A 26,920-nucleotide genomic window follows, 5' to 3' on the forward strand; every position below is an offset into this window, starting at 1 on the left:
GGACTGAGGGGTGAATAAAGGGTGCAAATCCAAGTGTAAGAGTGATAGAGGTGGGAGTGGTAGAAGAAGAAGAAATGAGGGCTTTGTCGGGGAAGACTTCTTGGAGGGAATGTGTATTTAATAGGATTTTGAAGGTGGAGAGAGTGATTATCAGCTATGAAGAGGGAGGGCATTCTGGTCAAGGAGGCAGGACATCAGTGAGAGGATGGTGGTAAAATGGATGAGATCGAGATACAGTGTGTAAATTGGCATTAGAAAAGAGATGTGTGTGTGGGCTGGGTTGTTAATAGGATGTCAGCGAGGGAAGGTAGAAGGGGCCAGTGTGATAGAGTGCTTTAAAGCCAGCGGCAAGGAGTTTATATTTGATGGGGAGGTGGGTGGGCAACCACTGGAAGTTCTTGAGGAGTGGAGGAACATGGATTAAATGTTTCTGTAGAAAAATTATCCAGGCAGCAGAGTTAAGAATGAACTAGAGAGGGGAGAGACAGGAGGTGGGGAGGTCAGCAAGGAAGCTGATACGGTAATCAAGGTGGAGTAGGATAAATGCTTGGATTAACAGGGTAGCAGTTTGGGTGGAGAGGAAAGGGCAGATTTTAATGATGTTGTGAAGAATTTGGTGACAGATTGAATATGTGGGTTGAACGAGAGAGACAAATTGAGGATAGCTCCAAGGTTATGGGCTTCTCAGACAGGGAGGATGGTGGTGCAGTTGACAGTGATGGGAAAGTCTGCGGGAGGACAGTCCTGACAGAGACTCCATCATCATCATCAGTGGTGCAAAGTCCTGTTAGTAATAGTAGAGGATGATACTAGCAATGGCATTCACTGAGGGTCTACTAAGTGTAATGCACTATGCTAAGCAGTTGGGAAAATATAACAATAGAACATAAGTTTCCTGCCCACAAGTCACTTATAATCTGATGTATTTTAGTGGGTCGACACTTCAGTTAGTGCCTTCAAAGATTTTTGATTCTGCTGTTCTCAGAGAGAAGTGTCCAGAAGGGAGAAGGCACCCTCGATAATTTGTGGACAATTAAAATGTTAGATACAACATTCAGTGAGGCCTTTGGTATAGAAACTAATTCTCAGGAAGGGTACATTAACTTAATTTCGCACCATCAGGGCATTAAGGCTTTTATTTTAGCTGCCTCTCAGCGTTGACTTGTTGTCTTGAACTGGAGTATTCTGAAGAAATATGTATTTATTTGCTATCAGAGAGATGGGCCAAGTCTTGTCCATGTTCTCTAGGCCTCTTCCATAAGCTTGGTTCACATGCTTATTTATGGTTGATTCTGGGGTATTATTACCCAGCACTCCAGTGGGAAATTTCCATAGTATTGAGTAAGGAACTTTTAAAGATTAATAGTGTGAGAAAGGCCAGGCATGGAATATTATTATAGCAGAACATAAATTTGCTTTATTTAACATCCAAACACCTGATTTCCTTTAACGTTGTAAACATGTTACCTTATTTGGCAGAGGGTGACTGATGAATTTTGACTTTTTTACCCAAACAAATGATTTAGGTTCAATTTGCTTGAATTCTTGTGGGTTGTTCTTGCCAATTTAGAAACCCAGGCCGGAAAGGAGACTTAGGGGCAGGTCTATAAAGATGAGATCAGGATCGTTCTAGGAATTGCAGCATTTTGCTGAAGTCGGTGGGGTTGACAAATTTGAAAAGAGTGAAATGAAGCACATAATCTCCCAGGGCTACGACTGGCAAATGCCTTATATTTTGTAGCTAATAAATAAGATTCAAATCAAGGTTTCAGAAGGAAAATATCATAAAATGAACTTACCAAGTTTTTTTTTCCAAAAAAAAAAGAGAAGGCATTAGTTAAGTGTAATTCTGCCATCTGTTAAAAAGAGTAATTTTAGACCAAAGTTTAAGTGGCAACATATCCTGAGACAAACTTTAAAAAATGAGTTTTTTTAACCCTCTAAATAGATAGCTAAATGTTTAAGCTATTGCTTCATTAGTTATGTTAATGATTTGTTCATTTACTATGGTGTTGCATTTTGCAGTGTATGAGTTAGGTTTGCTTCAGTATTTCAAACATACTCCTTTCATGATGTATCATTTGACCATAATGAAAATGAAACAAAAAGAAAGATCCTGGGCTAAAATGTAGAAAATAAGTTCTTAGAACAGATTCATGACGAGGGATAACTTTGCTGAGATATATGGGAGATTAAAAAATCCACTAGATCTGATTTACCAAACCTATTTGTGAACTAAAGGATAGAGCATAGGCCTGGGGGTCAGAAGGACCTGATTTCTAATCCTGACTCTACCACTTGTCTGCTCTGTGACCTTGGGCAAGTCACTTCACTTTTCTGTGCCTCAGTTTCCTCATCTTTAAAATGGGGATTAACTCTGTGGACCCTATGTGGGACATGACTGAGTCTGACATGACTAACTTGTATTTACTCCACCACGTAGAACAGTACCTGGCACACAGTAAGTGCTTAACAAATGCCATTAAAAAAAAAGAAAAAAAAAACCTACGATGATTTGAGCTGGGTTCTGTTCCTTTAAAAAGTAGAAGCCTGCAGAGCAGCAGTTCCTGAAAGCAATCTGAGTGACATGTCGAAAGGTTTGCCAAAAAAAGAAATCTCTAGGAGTGTCTAGAGGCAATAGACCTTGGCAACACAATTAGTCTTGATTTCTCCCTGTATAACACTGACAAACAGCTCTGTGTCCATGGTATGCCCCAGGTTGGGTATCTCTTCCAGAAAAATGTTGAGAAGGATACAGAAGAAGAACAAAAATTACTGGCTGTGAAGCTCAGGTTTAAGGGGAAAACAGCATGAGAAACAGCATGGCATAGTGGATAGAGCACGAACCTGGAAATCCCACCTCCTCCTTCACTTTTCTGCTCTGTGACCTTGGGCAAGTTGCTTTACTTCTCTGTGCCTCAATCACCTCATCTGAAAATGGGAATTAAGACCGTGAGCCTTATGGGGATCAAGGACTGTGTCCAGCCTGAATTACATGTATCCATCCCAGAGCTTAGTACAGTGCCTGGGACATTGTAAGCATTTAACTAATAATTAATGCCAAGCTGATTATTATTATTATTAGTGGAAAGAACTTGGGCCTGTGTGACAGAGGACCTGAGTTTATAATCCCAGTTCTGCCAAATGTTTGCTCTGTTACCTTGGGCAAGTCGCTTAACTTCTTTCTCTTTGTTTCATTTCTCCTTTTCTCCCTATTTACACTGTGAACCCTGTGTAGGTCAGGGATGATGTCCAATCTAATTAACCTGTATCTACCCCAGTGCTTAGAACAGTGTTTGACACATAGTAAGTGCTTAAATGATACCTTAAAAACACTAATTAAATTCTGTAATTAATTACAGAAAATGTATGTCACAAGGAAGAGGGAGGCTCCCAATGAAAGTGAGAAGTACCATGACATAGTGGCTAGAGCATTGGCCTGGGGGTCAGGAGGTCATGGGTTCTAATCTCAGCTCCGCCACATGTCTGCTGTGTGGCCTTGGGCAAGTCACTTTATTCATTCAATAGTATTTATTGAGCGCTTACTATGTGCAGAGCACTGTACTAAGCGCTTGGAATGAACAAGTCGGCAACAGATAGAGACAGTCCTGCCATTTGACGGGCTTACAGTCTAATCGGGGGAGACAGACAAGAACAATGGCAATAACTTCTCTGTACCTCAGTTACCTCACCTGGAAAATGGGGATGAAGACTGTGAGCTCGACGTGGGACAGTGACTGTGTTAAACCCGATTTGCTTGTATCCACCCCATTGTTTAGTATAGTGCTTGGTTCATAGTGGGCACTTAACCAATACCACAGTTATTATTTATTTCTCTGTGCTTCAGTTATCGTGCTATAAAATGTAGATTCAATACCTGTCCTCCCTCTTACATAGACTGTGAGATGTGGGAAAGGGACTGTATCCAACCTGATAAACTTGTATCTACCCCGGCACTTAGGACACATAGTAAGCACTTAACACATACTATACCTCCAATAAAGGGGTGGATATGCCTCAGTCCTGAGGCTTAGTACTGGGAATCTGCATGTATAAATGAATTATGGAGATTTTAACTTTATTATTATGAATAATAAAAATAATAATTATGGAATTGGTTGAGTGCTTACTATATGCCAAGCACTGTTCTAAGCACTGGAGCATGCCATTCATGCTCTCTCACTCTTCCTTCTGCTGGGACCCAGAGTCCAACATGAAAGGAGACAGGGATGCAGGACATTGCAAAGTGCATGCACAGATTTCTTTTTTACATGCAGGACTCATTTTGACCCACTTAGGAAGGCCAGGATACCTGAAAATGTCTGAAGGGCCTTAAAAGATGGATACAATTTAGGCCTCATATCAAGGAAACTCCACTCCCGTACCCCACTGGACATTGCTATCACCCCTAGACTCTTTAATGAGCATCTGCACACATCAAGGGGACTATTCAGGGTCCTGTCCACAGGGTTCCTGAACAAGATTGGCAGCAGGAAGCTTGGCAAAGTATTATTCCCCCCACTCTCCCCCTTTGTTTTCCCAGGCAAACATACAAACTGGCAACTGGCAGCCACCCAAGCCCATACCCAAAGCAAAACAGGTTGGATTTTAAATGTACTCTATAACAGATTAATTGAAATGATATTTAAATAATCAATAGGAGAGAATTCTGATTAATAGGTTCTAATTCTGACTTCACCACGTCTGATGGGCGACCTTGGGCAAGTCACTTAAGTGACAAGTTCTCTGTGCCTCAGTTACCTCATCTATAATTAGTACTAGTAGTAGTAGGAATTAGTATTTTGAGCCCATGTGGGAGAGCAGCTGCATCCAGCCTGGTTACCTTGCATCTATCTCAGTGCTTAGTACAGTGCCCTGCACAAAGAACCTACTTACTAAATGCCATAAACCTTCCCCCACCCCCACCCCACCAAAATAATGCTAATAATAATAACAGTGGTATTCGTTAATTGCTTACTATGTGACAAGCACGATACTCAGTGCTGGGGTAGATATAATATAATTCAATCAAACACAGAACTGTCCCACATGGGGGTCACAATCTAAGAGGGAAGGAGAACAAATATTTAAATCTCACTTTATAGTTGAGAAAATGTGGTCAAGGTCACATAGCAGGCAAGTGGCAGAGCAAACATTAGAACCTAGGTCCCCTGAATCCCAAGCCTGGAAAATTGTTAATTCAACTTTATGAACCTTAAAATATTAATTTCTTAACCCAGAGCCACCTATATGATTCCTTGAAGTTTCCTCTGTTTCCTCTCGGGCAACTAGATTTTATCAATACAATGCAAGAAAAATAAGTCAAGCTAGTACATAGCCAATTATCTGTAAGTCAATTATCAATCAATCAATTGTATTTATCAAGTGCTTACTGTGGGCTCTAGACCCACTAAACTGTAAGCTAGGTATGGGCAGGGAATGGGTGTGTTTGTTTATTGCTATATTGTACTTCCCAAGCACTTAGTATAGTGCTCTCTGCACTCAGTAAGTGCCCAATAAATATGATTGACCAGCTGACTGTGGGCAGAGCACTTGGAAGAAAACAACATAACAGAGTTGGTAGACACATTCCCTGCCAACAGTGAGCTTAAAATCTAGAAGGGGAAATGGACATTAATATAAATAAATAAATTACAGCTGTTGGAGAAGCAGTGTGGTTCAGTGGAAAGAGCATGGGCTTTGGAGTCAGAGGTCATGGGTTTGAATCCCGGCTCCACCGCTTGCCAGCTGTGTGACTGTGGGCAAGTCACTTAACTTCTCTGTGCCTCAGTTACCTCATCTGTAAAATGGGGATGAAGACTGTGAGCCCATGTGGGACAACCTGATTCCCCTGTGTCTACCCCAGGGCTTAGAACAGTGCTCTGCACATAGTAAGCGCTTAACACATACCAACATTATTAATAGTATCATTATTACATAAGTAATGTGGTGCTGAGGGAGGGGTGAATAATGGGTGCAAATCCAAGTGCAAAGGTGACACAGAAAAGAGTGGGACAAGAGGAAATGAGACCTTAGTCAGGGAAGGCCTCTTGGAGATGAGTTTTCAATTAAGCTTTAAAGGTGGGGAAAGCAATTGTCTGTCTGATATGAGGAGGGAGGGTGTTCCAGGCCAGAGGCAGGGAAGGGAAGGGAAGCAGCGTGGCTCACTGGAAAGAGCCCGGGCTTTGGAGTCACAGGTCATGGGTTCGAACCCCGGCTCTACCACTTGTCAGCTGTGTGACTTTGGGCAAGTCACTTAACTTCTCGGTGCCTCAGTTACCTCATCTGTAAAATGGGGATTAAGACTGTGAGCCCCACGTGGGACAACCTGATTCCCCTGTGTCTACCCCAGTGCTTAGAACAGTGCTCGGCACATAGTAAGCACTTAACAAATACCAACATTATTATTATTATTAGAGGCGGGATGTGGGTGAGAGGTTGGCAGTGAGATTGGCAAGATCAAGGTTCATTGAGTAGGTTGGCATTGGACGAGTCACGTGTGCGGGATGGGATGTAGTAGGAAATTAGGGAGGTGAGGTAGGAGGGGGAAAGGTGATTGAGTACTTTAAGGAGCGCAGGCCTGGGAGTCAGAGGACCTGGTTTCTAATTCCAGCTCCACCTCTTGCCTGCTGTGTGACCTTGGGAAAGTCACTTAATTTATCCGTGCCTCAGTTTCCTCATCTGTAAAATGGAGATTCAATACTTGTCCTGATCTCTCCTCTGCAGTCTTACATTTCCTTCAGCCTTCAGGACATCTCTACTTGGAGGTCCCATTGACACCTCAAATCTAACATCTTCCCATCCAAACCCTGTCATTCATTCAATCAGTCATATTTATTGAGCGCTTACTGTATGCAGAGCACTGCACTAAGCACTTGGAAAAGTACAGTACAATGTTAAACAGTGACATTCCCTGCCCACAACAAGCTCATAGTCTAGAGTGGGAGAGACAGACATCAATACAAATAAATTAAATTACAGAAAGGTAAACAAATACTGTGGGGCTGGGAGCGGGGAGAGCAGGGTGATGTTGAAAGGAGTGGGAGAAGAAGAAAGGGGACACAGAATAAGGGGGCACTTCCAGGACACTTAGACATCTTATTTCTCTCAACTTATCCTTCTAGACTGTAAGCTCACTGTGGGCAGGGAATGTGCCATTTATATCGTTATATTGTATTCTCCCAAATGCTTAGTACAGTGCTCCACACACAGTAAGCACTCAATAGATATGATTGACTGGCTGATTCTCAACTTCAGGCTCCTGGGACATTGCTTCTTTCCCTTCCTGAAGGACCAACACCAACTTTATCCCCAACAGGTATACAAAAATAAGCATATATTCTAACTTGCTTACATTTCAACAATTACACTTTGAAGAGAAATGGGTTGGTACACATTTGAAAAGCCCTTTCCAAACAGAAAAAAGCTTAGATTTTGTTGGAAATGCATCTTTCTGTATCCATCTGCTATATTACTTTATTCAGAAATCCCCTGTACATTGGTTTAATGACCCTGTCCCTGCCTCCCCTTACAAAACTGCATAACTGATGTGAAAGTGACTCTATTCACCAAATATGATGGTTTTGCAGGTTTATGTTTGGCATCACCTCTACTAGCTATTCAGTTACTACAAATTACTGCCCATTCCCATAAAACAAATTCTGTATAATCTGTTTAAACAGAATTTGTTTTATGGGAATGGGCAGTAATTTCTAGTAATTGAATATTATTAATATTACATATTATATAATGAAAAACATATTTTTGGAAAATGTGAATCTGTTTGTGAGTGATTAAATCATCTGCCATGCTGTTGTGATGGTCTTCCTCTTACAATTTACCCTTTTCTGGAAGATATATTAAACTGTCATTCCCAAATGTACACACATTGGCTGTAACTTTTGCCCAGAGAAGACCAATAGTTACTTTGGGATGCAAATATCCATAGGGAACTTGACAATATTTGAAATCACTTAACTTTTTGAATCCAAAGATGTTACTTAATCTTACTGAAAGCTATGTCAAATATGCAAACCAGTGGTCTCAAACCCATTTCCATGGAGCTTCCCAGAAACACATTTGCCATGTAACTCGCACCTCCACTGACAATATCAGCAAAGACACTTATGAATAATGGGCAAGAGGCTCCATAAATAACAAATAGTGAGTCATACTGCTGGTCTATAAATTACACACTGCTTATAAATTCTGTACTTTGGGAGACACTTTTTTTTTTTTTTGGAATAGTAGATATCTCTGAGCATACTGATCAAACATTCACTTATCTTCTATTACTTTTTTTTAATGGCACTTGTTAAGCATTTACTATGTGCCAGACACTGTACTAAATTCTGGGGTAGCTTCAAGCTAATCAGGTTGGACACAGTCCTTGTCCCACATAAGGCTCACAATCTTAACCTCCATTTTACAAATGAGGGAAATGAGGCCAAGAGAAGTCAAGTGTCTTGCCCAAGATCATATAGCGGACATGTGGTGGAGCTGGGATTAGAACCCAGGTCCTTCTGCTTCCCAGTCCCATATTCTATCCAAAAGATTATACTTCTCTATGACTGGTGACTCTTTACAGGTCCACTCATTCAATCATATTTATTGAGCACTTACTATATGCAGAGCACTGTACTAAGCTCTTGGAATGTATAATTCGGTAACAAAGACAATTCCAAGCACTTAATATAGTGCTCTACACATAGTAAGTGCTCAATAAGTACTATTGAATGAATGAATGAATGAATTCTTGCCAACAACAGGCTCACAGTCTAAACGGGGGAGACAGACAACAAAACAAAACAGAACAAAACAAAACAAATAGCCCGGCGTAAATATCATCAGCTAAATAACCTAGAGATTTTCTCAAATTTCTTTCTTATTACAGGGTCCTCTTCTGTATTTCTTAAGTGACCAATATTCATCTGTTGACTCATCAAGATGAGCTGACTATGGAACTCTGGGGTTAATTAAATTCAATCTAGAGAATCAAGCAGCCTGCCATCATGGCCATCATGCCATCACGGGAAGCAGCGTGGCTCAGTGGAAAAAGCCCGGACTTGGGAGTCAGAGGTCATGGGTTCGAATCCTGGCTCTGCCACTTGTCAGCTGTGTGACTGTGGGCAAGTCACTTCACTTCCTCTGAGCCTCAGTTACCTCATCTGTAAAATGGGGATTAAAACTGTGAGCCCCACGTGGGACAACCTGATCACCTTCTATCCCTCCAGAGCTTAGAACAGTGCTCTGCACATAGTAAGCACTTAACAAATACTAACTTTATTATTATTATTATGTCTATCCTCCACATGCTTAGCTAATGAGAGCAATATCTGGTGGGATTTTACACTCAGTAAAGTCCCAAAGGATGATATCCATACAGATCAACTCAGCAGTACATACACCTTTTGAGAAAAAGGAGTGATTTATTAAAGAAACATAAAAGAGAAAAAATTACCTTGTGTGGAAACTGGAAACGTAAGTAGTCCTGGAGACCCAAAACTCTCTGATCAGCAGAGTAATTTTGTCAGTCTTGCCTATGAGATCACAAGGCAGGAAGTCAGATAGCAAATCGACCAGGAAAATCACTTTTTACTTTTTTCCCTATTCAGTCACTAGGCACCCTCTCCTTTCTGTAAGTGGGGCTCAGTGGAAAGAGCCCTGGCTTGGGAGTCAGAGGTCCTGGGTTTGAATCCCGGCTCCACCGCTTGCCAGCTGTATGACTTTGGGCAAGTCACTTAACTTCTTGTGCCTCAGTTCCCTCATCTGTAAAATGGGGATTAAAAACTGAGCCCTATGTGGGACAACCTGATAGCCCTGTATTCCCCCCAGTGCTTAGAACAGGGCTTTACATATAGTAAGCACTTAACAAATACCACCATCATTATTATTATTATTGTTAGGTCACTGAGACAGATGCATCTGGTAACTGAGATACCCTGTCTAGGTTGGCAATCCATTAGAAAATGTAAAAAGAATCCTTTTGTTAGCAACCTGACATCCTTGTCACACTGTAATAGTACTTCTCTCTCTCTTGCTGCTTGACACTCCATCAAGAACTCCCAAAGTTGGGGGACTGCCACAGAAATAGGGCTGGATGAGAAAAGAAGTTGGAAAGGAAATAGCCCACTCTGGTCTGGCCCTTGCTGCCTCATTGCTTTGGGGTGGCCCAGGTGGCACAAGCTGTGAGTGAACCATGTGGCAGAAAAGGGTCAGAGTGGCATTGGTAAGACAAGATGAAAAATAAAGCAGAGTGAAGAAGATTCAGGCTATGGGAAATGGAGATAAGTGCATAATAATAATAAATATCTTAATAATAATGATGGGAGTATTCGTTAAACACTTAATATGTGGCAAGCCCTTTACTAAACACTGAGATAGATGCAGTACCTTATTCCACTTGGGACTCACAGGCTAAGAGGGAGGGAGAATATTTAATCCTCATTTTTCAGATGAGGAAACTGAGGCAAAGAAAAAGTAAATGACTTCCCAGCTGTAGAGTTAAAAATTCAGGAGAGTAGGGTGATTCAGAATAGGATGGGTCTAGGGATAGGCTGAGGTAAGAAAAATCAATTCCTATAAAGGCTTACCTGGGATACAGGTGGGACCATCACCCAGTCAACTTTCATTGTTTTCCAAAAAGGATGCAAAAGACCTTCTGACATTCACATTTTAAGACAGTCTCACATCCTATTTCCCACAGTTGTTTTAATGTTTGTCTTCTCCAGAAGACAATCTTCCTGTAGATAAGGATCATGTCTATCAACTCTTATGTATCGTATTTTCCCAATGGCACACAGTAAGTACTCAATAAACACCATTAATTGATTGATCTTGTCTCTGTTCAAAATTTCACACATTCCTGTGGTATGCTTTTTATCCCTCTGGGTGCTTAGCTTCACCAACCACAGCTCATCCTAAGAATAAACCCTGGTAAGAAAAAATGTCGGGTAAAAACATGAGTTAAGTTGGCTGCTGAAGTCCAACTGGTTAACTGCAATCAATCAATCAATGAACAAATAGTGTTTATTGAGCTCTTACTGTGTGCAGAGTGCTGTTCTAAGCATCTGTGAGAGTACAATAGAGTTAGTTAGTAGACACGGACCTAACCGTTCTAGGCTGAAGAGTCTATCTCTCTGCTGTGGGAGACTGTCAGGTTCCAAAGCTTAAGGGAATTAAATCTGGCAAGAAACCCACAACCAATATCACTTCTCCTCTGGACAGAGCACAGTCGACATGGAATTGACACTGAGATGACTCTGTGGTATTTACTCAAGTCACTGCAATGAGCCACGTGATCAACGGGGACAGTAAAGGAATGACTTTCAGACTGCCAGGAGAACTGTGGACAATATATTGGGCCACTCACGTTAAACTGACCTTTGATGAGTTAAGGGTAGATTTGCACTCCGGGCAGCAACCACATAGTGTTTTGCAATTGAGTCACATCCAAATCTGAGAGAGGGATAAGGGTTGCACAAGTCTTCCAGGAACTGAACGCACATTTGCTCTTTCCTCAAAGGAACTGATCAATCTGAAAACTGAGGCTTGGTGTGGGTGCCTTGAAATCGTCAAAAATCTTTCAGAATCTTTTTTTAAGGGTGAAGTTTTTTTCTCTAGGACACCCTACAGCGTCAAAGTTAAGGGGGATAGATTAAGAAGTTGTAGTCAACACATCCTGTATTGTATAAAGAGTCATTCCAGTTTGAAGATGGTGTTGCAGATACGAATACTTGCTCTGTGATGACTCCATTCATGTTCATCAGGAATTTTTTCCAACTCATTACACTTTACTAACCGCTTTGATTTTATGCCACTATTAAAATGACTACCTTCCTATTCACTTCTTAACTCATCGTCATCATCAATGGTTTTCATTGAGTGCTTACTGTGTGCAAAGCACTGTACCCTCCCCAGCACTTAGTACAGTGCTCTGCACACTGAAAGTGCTCAATAAATATGATTGATTAAATTAATGTACTAAGCACTTGGGGAAGTACAAAACAGCAGAGTTGGTAGACATGTTCCTTGCCCAAAGCATCCTCTAAATCATTACCCTCATAAGTAACTCATTTTTATCTTCTTGCCATTTTCAAGTACTGCCTATACCCCATCCCCTCTCTCTCCCTCACTTCTTTTTAAACTTATGCCAAGAGACTGCCCCGTGCTCCCTGGTTGTACAATTTCCTTAGCGGCTTTATCAACGTCTACCAGAATCTAAGTGAATTACAGATCTTTTCCTACCATTATTTACTATTTTATTAACTTGCAGGGAATGTGTCTTCCAACTCTGTTATAATTGTTCTCTCCCAAGCATTTAGTAAAGTGCTCTGCACACAGTAAGTGCTCAATAAATATGATTAACTCTCACCTGGTTGCAGAAGCACAACCAGATAACGTGTTGGTCAGAGTTCATCAAGTCATATTTACTCTCATGGTTTCTACTAGTCACTTCCTAATCTGGGTTTCCAGGGAACGATGGAAATTCAGAGGTGAGAAATTTCTATGATTGCCCTTTTTAAATGACTTTTAGTCATCAGGAACCAAGTTAGTATGAAAGTTGACATTAACTCCCTTTGAAAATAATTTTCTTTTCAACAGCAGTTTTTTTAGAATTCTTAGTGATACAGCATCTAGTCTTCTCTAGGTAACAATGTCTTCATCAAATAGTTTTCAGTGGCCTCTTTAATGACTTTAATCTCTACTGAGACTGCACTAAGGGGACTATTTCAACTACTTTTAATCATTCAGGAAAACAATCCACCTTGTCTTGAATTATCCTGATTGGCTATGAAAATTGTCTTAAATGCACCACATAATTATGCAAACCTCTGCTTCACTTTGGCTGAATAGACAGCCTCCAGTGCCTAACAAAAAGAAAGCTTTGAAGTCAAAATTTCCTTTTAAAGGAAAGACCAATCCAGGAAACTAAATCAATTTCAATCTCAACATTCTCTTTAATACTTGCAAACTGCTTGGAAAATGAAAAGCACCAGGACCAGCCCTGCGCTTGAAGGGCTGGTAGTAATTTCTCTTCTAAGCCCTTGCTTATTTTGGAGGCTCTGCCAACCACACGGGCCGGGACAGCACATCTAAGCCAGGCTGACATAAGCCACTAAAACTACTCAATGCCACTCCAATTTGGCCGTCTACACTCTTTTTGAATCAGCTTGGTTGTGAGTTTCTGGGGTAGAAGGGGGAAGAGGTAGAAGGGAAAGAGTGGGAGATGGTTCTTGGTTAAGAGACTGAATAATCAGTCAATCCATAAACTTGGGTAGAGCACTACACTATAACTATATAACAATGTAACGGAATTGGTAGGTATATTCTTGCCCACAAGGAATTTACAGTGGAGGAGAGACAGACATTATACCCTCCCCCCGCCCTCCCCCCCTCCCCCCCTTGCACCCACAGCTACTTTCAAGTGTGGCCTCTGGAACCCCCGCTCTATTACAGGTAAGCTACCTTTCATCCATGACCTTTTCCTCTCTCGCTCTCTCCTCCTCCTCGCCCTTTCGGAAACGTGGCTCTCTCCCGAAGACACGGTCTCCGCCGCTGCCCTCTCCAGCGGAGGCCTCTCCTTCTCCCACTCCCCCAGACTCACCGGTAAGGGAGGAGGCGTTGGCTTCCTCCTCTCGCCCCGTTGCCGCTTCCGCACTATCCCTTCTCCCCCCTCCCTCTCCTTCCCCTCCTTCGAAGCCCATATCATTTGCCTCTACCACCCACTCCAGTTACTTGTCGCCGTCATCTACCGCCCTCCCGGTCCCACCTTTGACTTCTTCAATCACCTTGACCCCTTTCTCACCTTCCTTCTCTCCTTCTCTCTGCCCACTCTGATCCTTGGAGACTTCAACATCCATATGGATGTACCCGACGACTCCTCTGCCACCCGCCTGCTATCCCTCCTCGACTCTGCCGACCTCCTCCTCCACTATACCGCACCCACTCACCGACTCGGTCACACCCTCGATCTCGTCATCTCCTACCGCTACACTATCTCCTCCCTCACCAACTCTGAAATCCCTCTCTCTGACCATAACTTTCTCACCTGCCTCATCTCTCACACTCCCTCCCCCTGCAAATCTTCGCTACTGCCCCACAGAGACCTCCGCTCTCTCGATCCCATCCGTCTTTCCAATAGCATCTCTCCTCACCTTGCCGCCCTGTCCTCTCTTCCCACTCTTGACGATCAGGTCTCCGCTCTCAACTCCACCCTCTCTACTCAACTCGACTCTCTCGCCCCCTTTCCCTCCGCCGCTCTCGCTCCACTAACCCACAGCCCTGGATCACCTCCTCCGTCCGCCTCCTATGCTCCTATGCTCGAGCTGCTGAGCGCTGCTGGCGAAAGTCCAAGCACCGAGCCGACCTCACACACTTCAAATTTATCCTTTCCTGCCTTAACTCTGCCCTCTCCTCCGCCAGGCAAAACTTCTTCTCCTCCCTCATCGACACCCATGCCCGTCACCCCCGCCGATTGTTCCAGACCTTTAACTCTCTACTTAGGCCCCCTGTTCCTCCCCCTCCCCCATCTCTCACCCCCAATGATCTGGCCACCTATTTCCTCACGAAAATCAACACCATCAGGTCTGAGCTCCCCAAAGTCACCACTCGGCCTCTCCCCTCCCCCCCCACCAACCCCCTCCCCTACTTTCCCATCCTTCCCTGCAGTATCCTCAGAGGAGATCTCCTCCCTCCTCGCAAATTCCACCCCCTCCACCTGTGCCTCGGACCCCATTCCCTCTCACCTTATTAAAACCATCGCCCCTGCCCTCCTACCTTCCTTAACTACTATTTTTAACCACTCAATCTCCAATGGCTCCTTCCCCTCTGCCTTCAAACATGCCCACGTCTCCCCCATCCTAAAAAAACCCGCTCTTGACCCCACTTCCCCCTCCAGTTATCGTCCTATCTCCCTACTACCCTTCCTTTCCAAAATCCTAGAACGAGTCGTCTACAATCGATGCTTAGAATTCCTTAACTCGCATTCTCTCCTAGACCCCCTCCAATCTGGCTTCCGTCCCCTCCACTCTACCGAGACTGCTCTCTCTAAGGTCACCAGTGACCTCCTTCTTGCCAAATCCAATGGCTCCTACTCCATTCTAATCCTCCTTGACCTCTCAGCTGCCTTTGACACTGTCGACCATCCCCTCCGCCTCCATACCTTATCTCACCTTGGCTTCACGGACTCCGTCCTCTCCTGGTTCTCCTCTTACCTCTCTGGCTGGTCATTCTCGGTCTCCTTCGCTGGCGCCTCCTCCCCCTCCCATCCTTTAACTGTTGGAGTTCCTCAAGGGTCAGTTCTTGGCCCTCTTCTGTTCTCCATTTACACTCACTCCCTCGGTGAACTCATTCGCTCTCACGGCTTTGACTACCATCTCTATGCAGATGACACGCAGATCTACATCTCCGCCCCTGTCCTCTCCCCCTCCCTTCAGGCTCGCATCTCCTCCTGCCTCCGGGACGTCTCCACCTGGATGTCGGCCCGCCACCTAAAACTCAACATGAGCAAGACTGAGCTCCTCATCTTCCCTCCCAAACCCGGTCCTCTCCCAGACTTCTCTATCACCGTGGATGGCACGACCATCCTTCCCGTCTCTCAGGCCCGCAATCTCGGTGTCATCCTTGACTTGTCTCTCTCGTTCACCCCCCACATCCTATCCGTTACCGAGACCTGCCGGTTTCACCTCTACAATATCGCCAAGATCCGCCCTTTCCTCTCCACCCAAACGGCTACCTTACTGTTACGGGCTCTCGTTATATCCCGGCTAGACTACTGTGTCAGCCTTCTCTCTGACCTCCCTTCCTCCTCTCTCTCCCCACTCCGGTCTATTCTTCACTCCGCTGCCCGGCTCATCTTCCTGCAGAAACGATCTGGGCATGTCACTCCCCTTCTTAAACACCTCCAGTGGTTGCCTATCAACCTCTGCTCCAAACAAAAACTCCTCACTCTAGGCTTCGAGGCTCTCCATCACCTTGCCCCTTCCTACCTCTCCTCCCTTCTCTCTACCACCCACTCCGCACGCTCCGCTCCTCTGCCGCCCACCTCCTCACCGTCCCTCGGTCTCGCCTATCCTGCCGTCGACCCCCGGGTCACATCCTCCCGCGGTCCTGGAACGCCCTCCCTCCTCACCTCTGCCAAACTGATTCTCTTCCCCTCTTCAAAACCCTACTTAAAACTCACCTCCTCCAAGAGGCGTTCCCAGACTGAGCTCCTCTTCTCCCTCTACTCCCTCTGCCACCCCCCCTTTACCTTTCCGCAGCTAAACCCTCTTTTTCCCCTTTTCCCTCTGCTCCTCCACCTCTCCCTTCCCATCCCCACAGCACTGTACTCGTCCGCTCAACTGTATATATTTTCGTTACCCTATTTATTTTGTTAATGAATTGTACATCGCCTCGATTCTATTTAGTTGCCATTGTTTTTCCGAGATGTTCTTCCCCTTGACTCTATTTATTCCCATTGTTCTTGTCTGTCCAACTCCCCCAATTAGACTGTAAGCCCGTCAAATGGCAGGGACTGTCTCTATCTGTTGCCAACTTATTCATCCCAAGCGCTTAGTACAGTGCTCTGCACATAGTAAGCGCTCAATAAATACTATTGAATGAATGAAATGTTGTGGGGTTGAGAGCGGGGTGAATATTAAGTGGTTATAAATATATCCTTTTTTCCTCTTCCCAAGGTACAACAAGACTTGCTATTTGGGCTCTGCTGGAATAAACCAAGGCACTTATTTAAATGCCCATTCTGCTGCAGTTGACTCAAGCTGCTCAGTTTACCAGCAGCAACTTGCTTTAGTCAGGTCAAAATTACCTCAACTGAACGGATGACCAGAACTCCTCAAAGTCTTTGGGATACCCCAGACCTGGGTTATGATATCAAGCTTCAATCCCATAAAGGAAAATGGTCCAGGTCTACTGAGTCCTTGATTCTGGTTGGATACAAGTAGTTTAGTCAATTAGATTTACTTTGCTCTTTCTTAAAAATATGCCTTTTCAAACACAACCTTTTGTTTCATGCTGAAGATTTATCTCCTTATCCTACACCTAGACTTAGTGAGTTATTAGCAAATTCTAAATTCTGCGGTAAAATCACATAAGGCAATTGCTATTTTGGCTTAAGTAACTCAGCATCATCAGACCTAGGAAATAGCTGGCACCTGCTGTTTTCGTGCCAGAGGTCGCTGACTCTTGGAAAATCATTGACTCAGCAAAGTTTAGACCACAGAAATCTTTGTTCTGGCTGAAGACTCCATTCTGTCAAGGCCTGTGTTCACCTAACCTTGCATATACTTTGCCAAAATCCCAAAGCCACCAGCAGTTTGCATTGGCCCCACCCACTGTTCCCACAATTCCCATCTAACTGTCCCATTTCTTCCTTCAGTTCCCTTTATCACTAGGCTGAAAGCAAAGAAGCCTACTGCAGCAAATCTATTCTAAGATCCCACACAAATACAGATTCCCAGGAGATCTACGGTCAGCTTCCTGATTTTCTTTACGTCCAAGCCATCTGGACCAGGATTTATTTTCATAGCTGTCCCCACCCCATTAAGCCAGAGTATAGGAATGGCTGTTAATCAAGATCTTGCACATATGCAGCACAGGTATTAAGCCAGAATAGTCATCGTCCTGGCGGACTCCCAACCTGTCTGACTCCTTAAACAACCCAGAACAGCGCAGTCAGGGGACTGAATATGTCAAAGAAACCTAAGTGCAAATGCCCTGTAGTGCTTTATCCATTACTTTTTAGGCTGCAGAATCTCATCAGGAACAGATTGTACACCATAATGGGAACACACAACACAAAAACTTTGCAACATGGTACAGTGCAGAAAATGACAACATTTCCAAATGCATTTATTGAGAAATAGTAAAGATGTACATATTTTTACAAGCTTTTAATATTAATTTACATTTTCTTTAAATTACGTAGGCCCCAACAAACTATACCTCACTAATACACGACAGAGACCCTCGGCTTTGATTAGTTAGATTTCCAAAATGCAACTATTGCTGGGAGTCAAAATGCAACTTTGGCTCGCAGTGCTTATGTTCTTCTTTAGAGACACTAAATTCCACATTCATTGAGAATGTAAGCATGTAAGTTAGCAAGTGTGCTTAGTTAGACTGAAGCAAACGTCATATTGGAACATGCTGTTGACACTATTTTGGATACACATGATCTCACTGGAAAAAAATCATATTCTGAGAGCAGCTGTCACCCCTATTTTTTGTTCACAACCTGCATGTGTTTCTAAAAGAAATCTTTGTTTTTGGACTTCCTATATGGACTTTTACTGGTGTTGTTATACTATGTAAACTTACCTCCATATCCTATAGTATTGAAGTAAAATTAGTTGCCTGTTTTATTTTGAAACAAATTATACTGGATTTGTATTTTGCAAGTGCAACACTAAGAATGGTGACTATAACACTACCCACATCTCCTATTTGTACAATAGCAAAAAATCCACTTTTGTTTTAGAGCATTATTCAATCTTGAACAATAAGGCACAATATCCTATGTATTCAAAATGCAAGAGGCATTTGCCAACGTGGTGTTTTACTTGTATTTGAAGTCAGAAAGGAATGGGGGCCATGAGGGAAAAAACTGATAATATTTCTAACTACCCTGGTACAGAATTTACATTTAGATATGTATTCAAAACCCAACTGGACAAATCTTGACTTCAACTTGGCAAGCAGAATGAAAGAGTATATTAATCTTTGTTGATCTCACTTTTAATTGTTGTCCAGATGCGGAATTTTGAGAAAGAGACTAATTAGTGTGAATATTAGTATGATTTTATTGTGCTTTTTTTTAAATATTTTGCTTCTACAGACCGTCTTGGGCACATCCCTCTTTGCTTGCAATTATGGAAATTTTAAGAGCCTTGTCTTTTGGTATAAAGTGGAAGTGTAGGAATATCACCATTTAAGCCATGACTCCTGTGTAACAGTGTAAAATCACTGAAGTTTTACCAATAGAAATAAATAAGCATCAAGATTTCAGTGCATAAACCATTTTTTTAAGTTATGTGGAGGTGGGAATAAGCAGTGTAAAAATTGTAGTTTTGACAAATTTAACATGCACTATCTTATATTTTCCATCTTTGAAGCAAGGTTCTCCTTATAAAAAGTACAAGGTTTGATTAAAGCTCACTCCCATTTATCAATTTATTGTAACTGTGGCATAGGTGAAAGTTGCCAAAATAGTGCAATAGTCAAAGCTTTAGTTAAGTGTTTTGTGGAAGACCTCTCATTGCAGTGCAAGACTTGATAATCTTAGTTCCTTTCTGGCCAATAGAGACACAGTCTTAGTGTCCAACAGAAAAAGGCCGAGTTTAGAACCATGGGAAATTAAATTTCCACTATTTGAGCTCATTCTTGAAGACATAATGTTGTTGCTAATTGCATCCTCAACTGGTTTGTGTTTACTGGCCGATCTGGTTAAGTATGATCACGTGGCTGGCCAATTACGAGACAGATGAAAGTGATTTTAAAATCTCCAACATAGAATTATGGGTGCGGAAGTTTCTAAAACAAAACCAGCTCTAGCTGTCTTAAATGAGGATTGAGGGGGAGGGAGGGAGAGAAGGAGTAAGAGCCAAAGGGGGTGGAGCACAGAGAGAAGAAACTGATAGGAAAGAGGAATGACAAGCTCTAAGACCCTCATGGGAACCTAGAAGGAAACACAGGTGGTGGCTGAGTTTCTCCTACAAAAGGCTGTCAATGTTTGTGCAATAAAATTATAGGGAGAAAATAATATACACTATTACTGAATGGATAGGACCCACACACAATGGAGAAAATGATCAGGAACATTTTAATTCTAGTCATATTATTTCTATAATGTTGCCCTGAAGCTCCTTGTGGTCAGGGGATATGTCTACCAACTCCATTATATTGTACTCTCCCAAGAGCCTAGTATAGTGCTCTGCACACTTTAAGTGCTCAATAAATACCATTGATAGATTGATAGTGTCTCATTTTAGATTAAACAATCTTCCTGTATGCTCATCTACTGTTTTGCGTTACCTAAGGAACATTTACTTAATTGGTTCCGCTGACTTAGAAACTGTTTAAGATTTTTCATTTTTGAAATGCCATTTTAGGTGGAAAATTAAACTGCCTTGGTTTTAATTGCTTTTAAGTTTTGGTCTGTTCAGTAGAATCAGGTGATCGTAACCTGCCAATTTATGCCATCATGCAATTTTGCATAATTTTATGAGCTGTGATACCCTCCATGATACTTAGCACACAAAAAAATAAATCCATCTCAAAAATAGCGTAAGTCATCATGGACATGGCTCTTAGTTTTTTTCATGTGACAATAAAAGAAAGGGAAATGAAGATGTTGAACATTGATATAACTTTCAAAGTAGAGGTCCCCCAAATAATTTCAATCTCCCAATATCCTATGCTTGTGTTTTGATACACCAACAGCTTGCCACAAACAGTGGAATTATTCAAAATCCAAATAAAAAATTCAAATTTTCCTTTATTTTTTTCTTACTGCAACAAATTCTTAAGTGCTTTTGATGCAGTCTTGGGCATTGAATTTGAATTTTGGTCATGTCAAAAATGATCACAGAAAGTTTTTTTTCCTTTCCTTTATCTACAGAGATTTTAACCAAAGTTACATTGTAACACACAAACACTGTCTTGTCTTTAAGGCACAACACATCAGTACGCACATTCTGTTTTCCAAACTTAAAAAAGAGACAATATTATATTCCCATCTCACCCTCCCACTCCCCACCCTTCAAAAGAAAGAAAAAATTGCATCCACTTCCAAAGTTAGCTGCTAATAAAGTCACAGTAAATTATTTCCATCAATAATTTACACAAATTACAGGTCTAGACAGGATTGTCATCATACAGTCTGAGTGCATTCCAATTCAGATTTTCTGGGTTAGGTAGGCTAAAGTCTGATTCAAACCTCAGTGCTGAGAATATATCCCATATTGAGGAATGTTGTTGGACACCACCTTGTCAGACGGAAAATGCATGTTGGTGCTTTGCCAGTTATACAAGTTCCTTGCTAAAGCTGTTAACTCCAGTGGGGGGCTTGTTCGGTGTGTTTCAGCAACCTCCATAGTTTTTTTAATTCATTAAAGTGTTGCATCTATAAGACCACAGAGATTCCTTTATGTAGAACTAAAGTTTTAACTCCATTCAGCAATCTGAATTCTTCATCCTGGAATTTCGATTCCAAATGATTTCATCCTTTTTTTAAGACAATTCATATGTGTAAAGTCAGAGGCATCGAATCACACATAAAAATTCAGTGTAGTTGAGATATAAAAAAGGATCTCCAACCATAGAACACAGTTACAAATACTCTAGTTCCAGTGCTTGATGTAGAGCCAAGAGGTCTGAATGACTTGATATTCTCCAAAAGGGCATGTTGTGCTGCAAATATTAAAAAAGGGAAGGGGGAGGAGGGGGAAAAAGAGATCATAACCATTGTCGAAATACATGTTGGGATACAGAGTACATGAACTCTGTTTCACATAAAAACATTTTGAAAGGGAAGGATTATATTTGATCATTTGACAGTGCCAATATGACTTTGGCAAAATCAGAGAGAAATAGATCTGAACCAAACTTTTGGATAAGAACAAATAACGGAACCACAGGTGCCATTTAATCATATTTAATTATATTTTTAATAATGATATGAGTGCATTATAATCATACACGAGTACTCTAATCATTTATCAAGTTCCAGCTCTCATTGGTCAAGAATAGTTCTCTTGGTTAAGGGATCTGTCTACTGAAAGGCAATGGGAACTCAAGTTTTTTTTTTTTCTCTAAACTATAAATGACAACTAAAAGGCTATAGCTTCTCTGGGGAAAAATACAAACTCTAGGGAAGTTCTTGGAAAAATTAATAAGAACAGAAGAAAGGTAGATATTAATTGGAGGAAAAAACAGAAACATAAATTGGGCAAACCCTTTCAGTAAAGATTGTATTGAAGGAACTTGAGGGGTTGCTAGGAGGAGAGGTTTAGTGAATCACAAATTAGGTCAGATTATTTCTGGAAGTTTACTAAAGGACAGCCTAACCAGCACTGCAGATATTTAAAGGGCTTTTTAAAGGGCAAGATAGGATCTGAGTTAAGTCTGATATGATGCCAACCATTAGAAAGTTCCTTTGTCAGTGCATCCTTCAGATTAGGCCATTAATTTGAAGAACACCTAATTGAAAACCAGTCTGGGAGGGTGAGCACTGGGGCTTCTGAAGTCTTATAACAAGAGGGAAAAATAGTGGCTGGAGAGTTCAGGATATCTGAGTTCCACCGTCCGCATTAACCTGACAGGTTGAGTGACTATCTCCTTGCGCCTGGGACAATGGAAACAACAGACCAGTCAGTTCTCCCATAATGCACGCTTGCACTACGCATTTTGGATTTTAATTCATTAAAGTTGTTGCTTAGAGGAAAGAGCACAAGCCTGGGAGTCAGAAGGATCTGGGTTCTAATTCTGGCTCTGCCAATTGTTTGCTGAGTGACCTCGGGGCAAGTGACTTAACTTCTCTGTGACTCAATTTCCACATCTGTAGAGTGGGGATTCAATACCTGTTCTCCCTCCTACTTACAATGTGAGCCCTATGCAGGGGCAGGGATTGTGTCTGACCTAATTTACTTGTACCTACCCCGGGGCTTAGAACAGTGTTTGACACATAGTAAGCACTTAACAAATACCATAAAAAATACTACTGGGGAATTAGAGAAGGATCCTTTTTTCCAAGTGATTTCATTGGGTATAATGCAATGTATTTTTGGAAGAAATGGTTGTATGTCTGTTCAATGTAGGTCCAATCACAGATACTATAACATGATTTCTCCTTAATGAGAGGTTCTTTGAGGTTGCATTGTACAGGAGAATGGAAACTTGAACTTGACATCCATCTCCCATTGCATTAAATTGCTCTGGGAAAATGCAGGTACCCATCTGGAAGATGTCAAAAGGAGATGGAAATAGACACTTTGCCTATTCATCCAGGACAAGTAACAGTAGATACATGGCAATATTATTACCCCTGCCCTGTATAAAAATCATTTGAAGATTTGGGGGCTCTTTTAGTGATACCTTGTAAATGAAGAAAAAATGTCACCATTCTCTATAAATATTGTATGTCCACCCTTTCTTATATACTTATGCCAATGCCAAAGTAAATGGCATAATCTCTTTTTCACACCTCTCTGTTTTCTGCTTGAAGCAGGGTGGTGACACATTCATACTGTGGCCTACTTCATTCTTCCCCTTATAATGTTTCTTTCAGGAGCAGCAAAGAGATTTCAGAAAAAGTGGAGCCTCAGTGGCTAGTGATAGAGCATGGCCCAAGGCACATATGCACAGGTTAGCTTGAAATGTTGCTATGTGACATATCTAGAACCCTCCATCCAAGAATGCTGTTTGTGTCATATGTCCAAAGGAAGCAGTGTGGCTTAGTGGAAAGAGTATGGGCATGGAGTCAGAAGACCTGGGTTCTAATCCTGGCTCTGCCATGTGTCCTCTGTGTGGCCTCTCTGTGCCTCAGTTCCCTCATCTGAAAAATGGGGATTCAGTATCTGTTCTTCCTCCTTCTTAAACTGTGAGCCCCACATGCGACAGGGATTGGGTCTGACCTGATGATCTTGTATCTACCCAGTGCTTAGTGTTATATTTGACACACAGCAAATGCTTAATAAATACCACAATTATGTATACCATGTAACTACGTTTACATGGACTTCAAACACTCTGTGTTCCCCTTATGCAGTGGAGGGATAGTCAATTCACTTTACAATTAGTACATCTGTGTGGGGAAAGGGTGCTAGGAAAACCATCTGAGAGCTGGTACATTCCACCCTTATTTGCAAGGCTATACTAGAGGACTTGTCCTCATTCTATTTGTCTATCATTGTGTAATACTTCTTGGAACTCTATGGGGATAGGCATCTTGCCAAGCCTAATTAAACAATCACTATTTTTTTTAAGGATTTTAAACATTTTTTGAAAAATTTCTAAAACAAATCCATTTCAGCTAGAGAGAAATTTGGAGCTTATAACATTTGTTTAGCTCAGTTCAGATCTATTTGTAAATAGATTTTCTGCTCATGCAATTACAGCTACATCCAAGAAAAGCATGCAGTCTGGGAAAGATAGAAACCAGCCACCTGTATTTTAGAACATACACAGATAATCACCATCACCAGTATTGTACCCACATAAACAACCATTTGGAAATAGCATTATAACTAAGCCAAAATTTGTCTCCACCACCCATGGTAAAAATATTTTAGAGCTTCAGGTTGCAGCGCAGAAAATTTGAAATATCATGTTTTGAGTTGAGAATTTCTTGAAGAAAATGACGGGGGCTTTGAAAAATGTGGATTCAGTTTTAGAAAACAGACACTTCAAAGAAGTGTGGTGGCAATCAGCTTTATAACCTGGATTTCTCTTGGCCATGCTGAGAAGAACCCCAAAAAGTGTCATGGGTGAAAATGAATAGAGGGTGTGAAAGTAGCTAAACTAAAACTCCATTTGTGAAAAATTAAACTCAAGGAAAATTATGTCATTGACTCAAGCAGCTTTCATTCTCCATTAATATACGAAGTATTTGAGAACTGGGACTGTGTCTTTTAGTTCTATTGATGGTTCATTGCACTCAGTACATACAGTAAACATTGTTGATGATAATGACGCACAGAAAAATGAAGACAGGTGATGTGGCTGTTGTGTGGCTGGAAGAATCTTCTATTACAGGATGTCACAGCCCTTCAGGCCATCCTGGATCTCAAATCTGCCATTTTGTGTGTGAGAACATCTGTCGATATTGACACCACTAGAGCTAGACAAAACAGGGTTGGGAGGTGAACTCTTCTAGGTCCATCTACCTGGGCCTAATCATTTTGCTACCAGTACAGTTCTGTACTGCCCCAGCCACTCCTACCTGGGATTGAAGCTATTTCGGTCATTCCATTTTGTTTTAGTTGACTAGGACTGTGAATACAGCTGAGAAAATTCAACCTAGAGAATCTCTTGCTTATTACACAAAACCTATGGTTATAAATTTATTTTTTTCCTCAATTAAAAAAACAACTCAAATCCAGTCACGTGAAAATTGCATATTAGTAAATACTACAAAATGGAATAAATTTTGTCATTTTTGGAATTCAGTTTATCAATCCAAGGGAGTCAGTGTTAAATATATCTATAGATAATATATATAGATAATATATAATATAGATACATACAGGGAAGCAGCAGGGCCTAGTGGATAAAGCACAGGCTTGAGTACCAGAGGAACTGAGTTCTAATCCTGACTCCACCTCTTGCCTGCTCTGAGACCTTGGGCAAGTGACTTGACTTCTCGGTGCCTCAGTTTCCTTAACTGCAAAATGAGGATTCAATGCCAGTTCTCCCTCCTACTTAGACTGTGAGTCCCATTTAGTACAGGGACTGTATCTGGCCTGATAAACCTGTACCTACCCCAGCACCTAGAACAGTGCTTAACACTGTAAATGCTTAACAAATACCATATTTAAAAATTTATAGCTATAGAGCTAAATAGATATGTAGCTATATATGGAAATTTACTGCAATTTCAAGATTTCTTTCTTCGTAGCATTTGATATTTTGTTTTTGCAAGAATATTTTAGAGAAACAGACCAACACAATTTTCATATCTTTGAAAAAATCGTATGTCCATGGCCCTCCCCAGAAATGCTTGAATCCAAATGGTTTATTTGAATGTAAGTATGACCTTCTCATGCGCTTGCCACTTCGCATCTATAAATTCAAATTATCATCTGCCACTGTGCCAAACGACAGAAATGCAAACAAAACAGCTTGCATTAGGAGTAGCACACCAACAATTTTGTGAGTCAGGTTACCTTTTTTGCTGCCTGTTCTTCTTCTACACCATCCCCAATTACAACATATACTACTTTTCTGCCAAACCTTTGCATTATTCGCTCAAAGCAACTTTCTTTGCCTGGAAGATAAATGAGATAAAAGTTCAGAGGGAAGTTACCTGATTAGCTGCATGTTCCTCATCTCGGCCATCTCCAACCACAACATAAGTTATGTTAGTGCCAAATCTGGACACTATACGCTCAAAACAGCTTTCTTTGCCTGAAAAACAATGCACTGCTTATTCTTCCAGTCATTTGGTCTATTCACTTAGAGATTTACACAGGGTTAAAGAAATGTGCATGGAATAATACTACAGTTGGCTCTGAACCTCTTACTTGTGATATCAATGAACTTTATGGAAAGACTGGAGCATTTCATTAGGACAGAAGAAGTCAACTTATTTATTGGAGACTGGGTTTCCATCCTAAGCTTGGGAAAAAGCCACTGAGACAAAAAATGCCCGACTCAGTATGTTATTATTGCTGCTTAAAGTCATGGACATGCTTAGGTATCACTGTTTGGCAACTTCTCATTGCAATTTGATTTGAAATTGAATGAATGTTTGTAGCAGACAGTGACTCACAGGAAAAAAACTTTCTTCAAATCATGATGATCCACCTATAAAATATCCAAGTACAGTGAGAGAAAAAATACTTTTCATAAGACTAGCTAATACTTTATTTAATTAAACAGCCATATGACTTGACTGTGAGTCCCATGTTGAGCAGGGACTGTGTCTGACCCAATAATCTTATATCTATCTTCTCCACCGCTTAGTACAGTGTTTGGCATATAGTAATGCATAACAAATATAAAAATAATAATAATAATACTTGTCACCTTTTTGTCCTCACAATGCCTCTTTGAGGTAGAAAAAGACAAGTATTTTCCTCATTTTATACATGAGGAAAATAAGTAATGTACATTTTAAGTGACTTGCCTAAGAGAGCCGGCCAGTGGCAGAACTGAGACTAGAATCACAGAATGGATAAGGAACTTTCCTCTTCCATTTTCA

General features: G+C 41.5%; 1 protein-coding gene across 6 annotated transcripts in view; it reads right to left on the bottom strand.

Moving 5' to 3' along the window:
* Positions 1–17,839: 17,839 nt before the first annotated feature.
* EYA4 (EYA transcriptional coactivator and phosphatase 4) overlaps positions 17,840–26,920 on the bottom strand; it is a 232,144-nt gene continuing 223,063 nt past the window's right edge. For 4 of the 6 annotated variants that reach the window (XM_039911178.1, XM_039911181.1, XM_039911179.1 and 1 more), the window contains 2 exons: positions 25,884–25,984; positions 17,840–21,411 (listed from right to left, as the gene is read on the bottom strand). In XM_039911178.1, the coding sequence (XP_039767112.1) occupies positions 21,331–21,411; positions 25,884–25,984 (182 nt within the window). In that variant the 3' untranslated portion in view covers positions 17,840–21,330. Of the gene's footprint in view, positions 21,412–25,883; positions 25,985–26,023; positions 26,125–26,920 lie in introns of all 6 variants that reach the window. The other 2 variants (XM_039911180.1, XM_029082981.2) reach the window with 1 other exon arrangement.

This window comes from Ornithorhynchus anatinus, chromosome 2, assembly GCF_004115215.2.
Source record: "Ornithorhynchus anatinus isolate Pmale09 chromosome 2, mOrnAna1.pri.v4, whole genome shotgun sequence".
Taxonomy (NCBI): Eukaryota; Metazoa; Chordata; class Mammalia; order Monotremata; family Ornithorhynchidae; genus Ornithorhynchus; species Ornithorhynchus anatinus.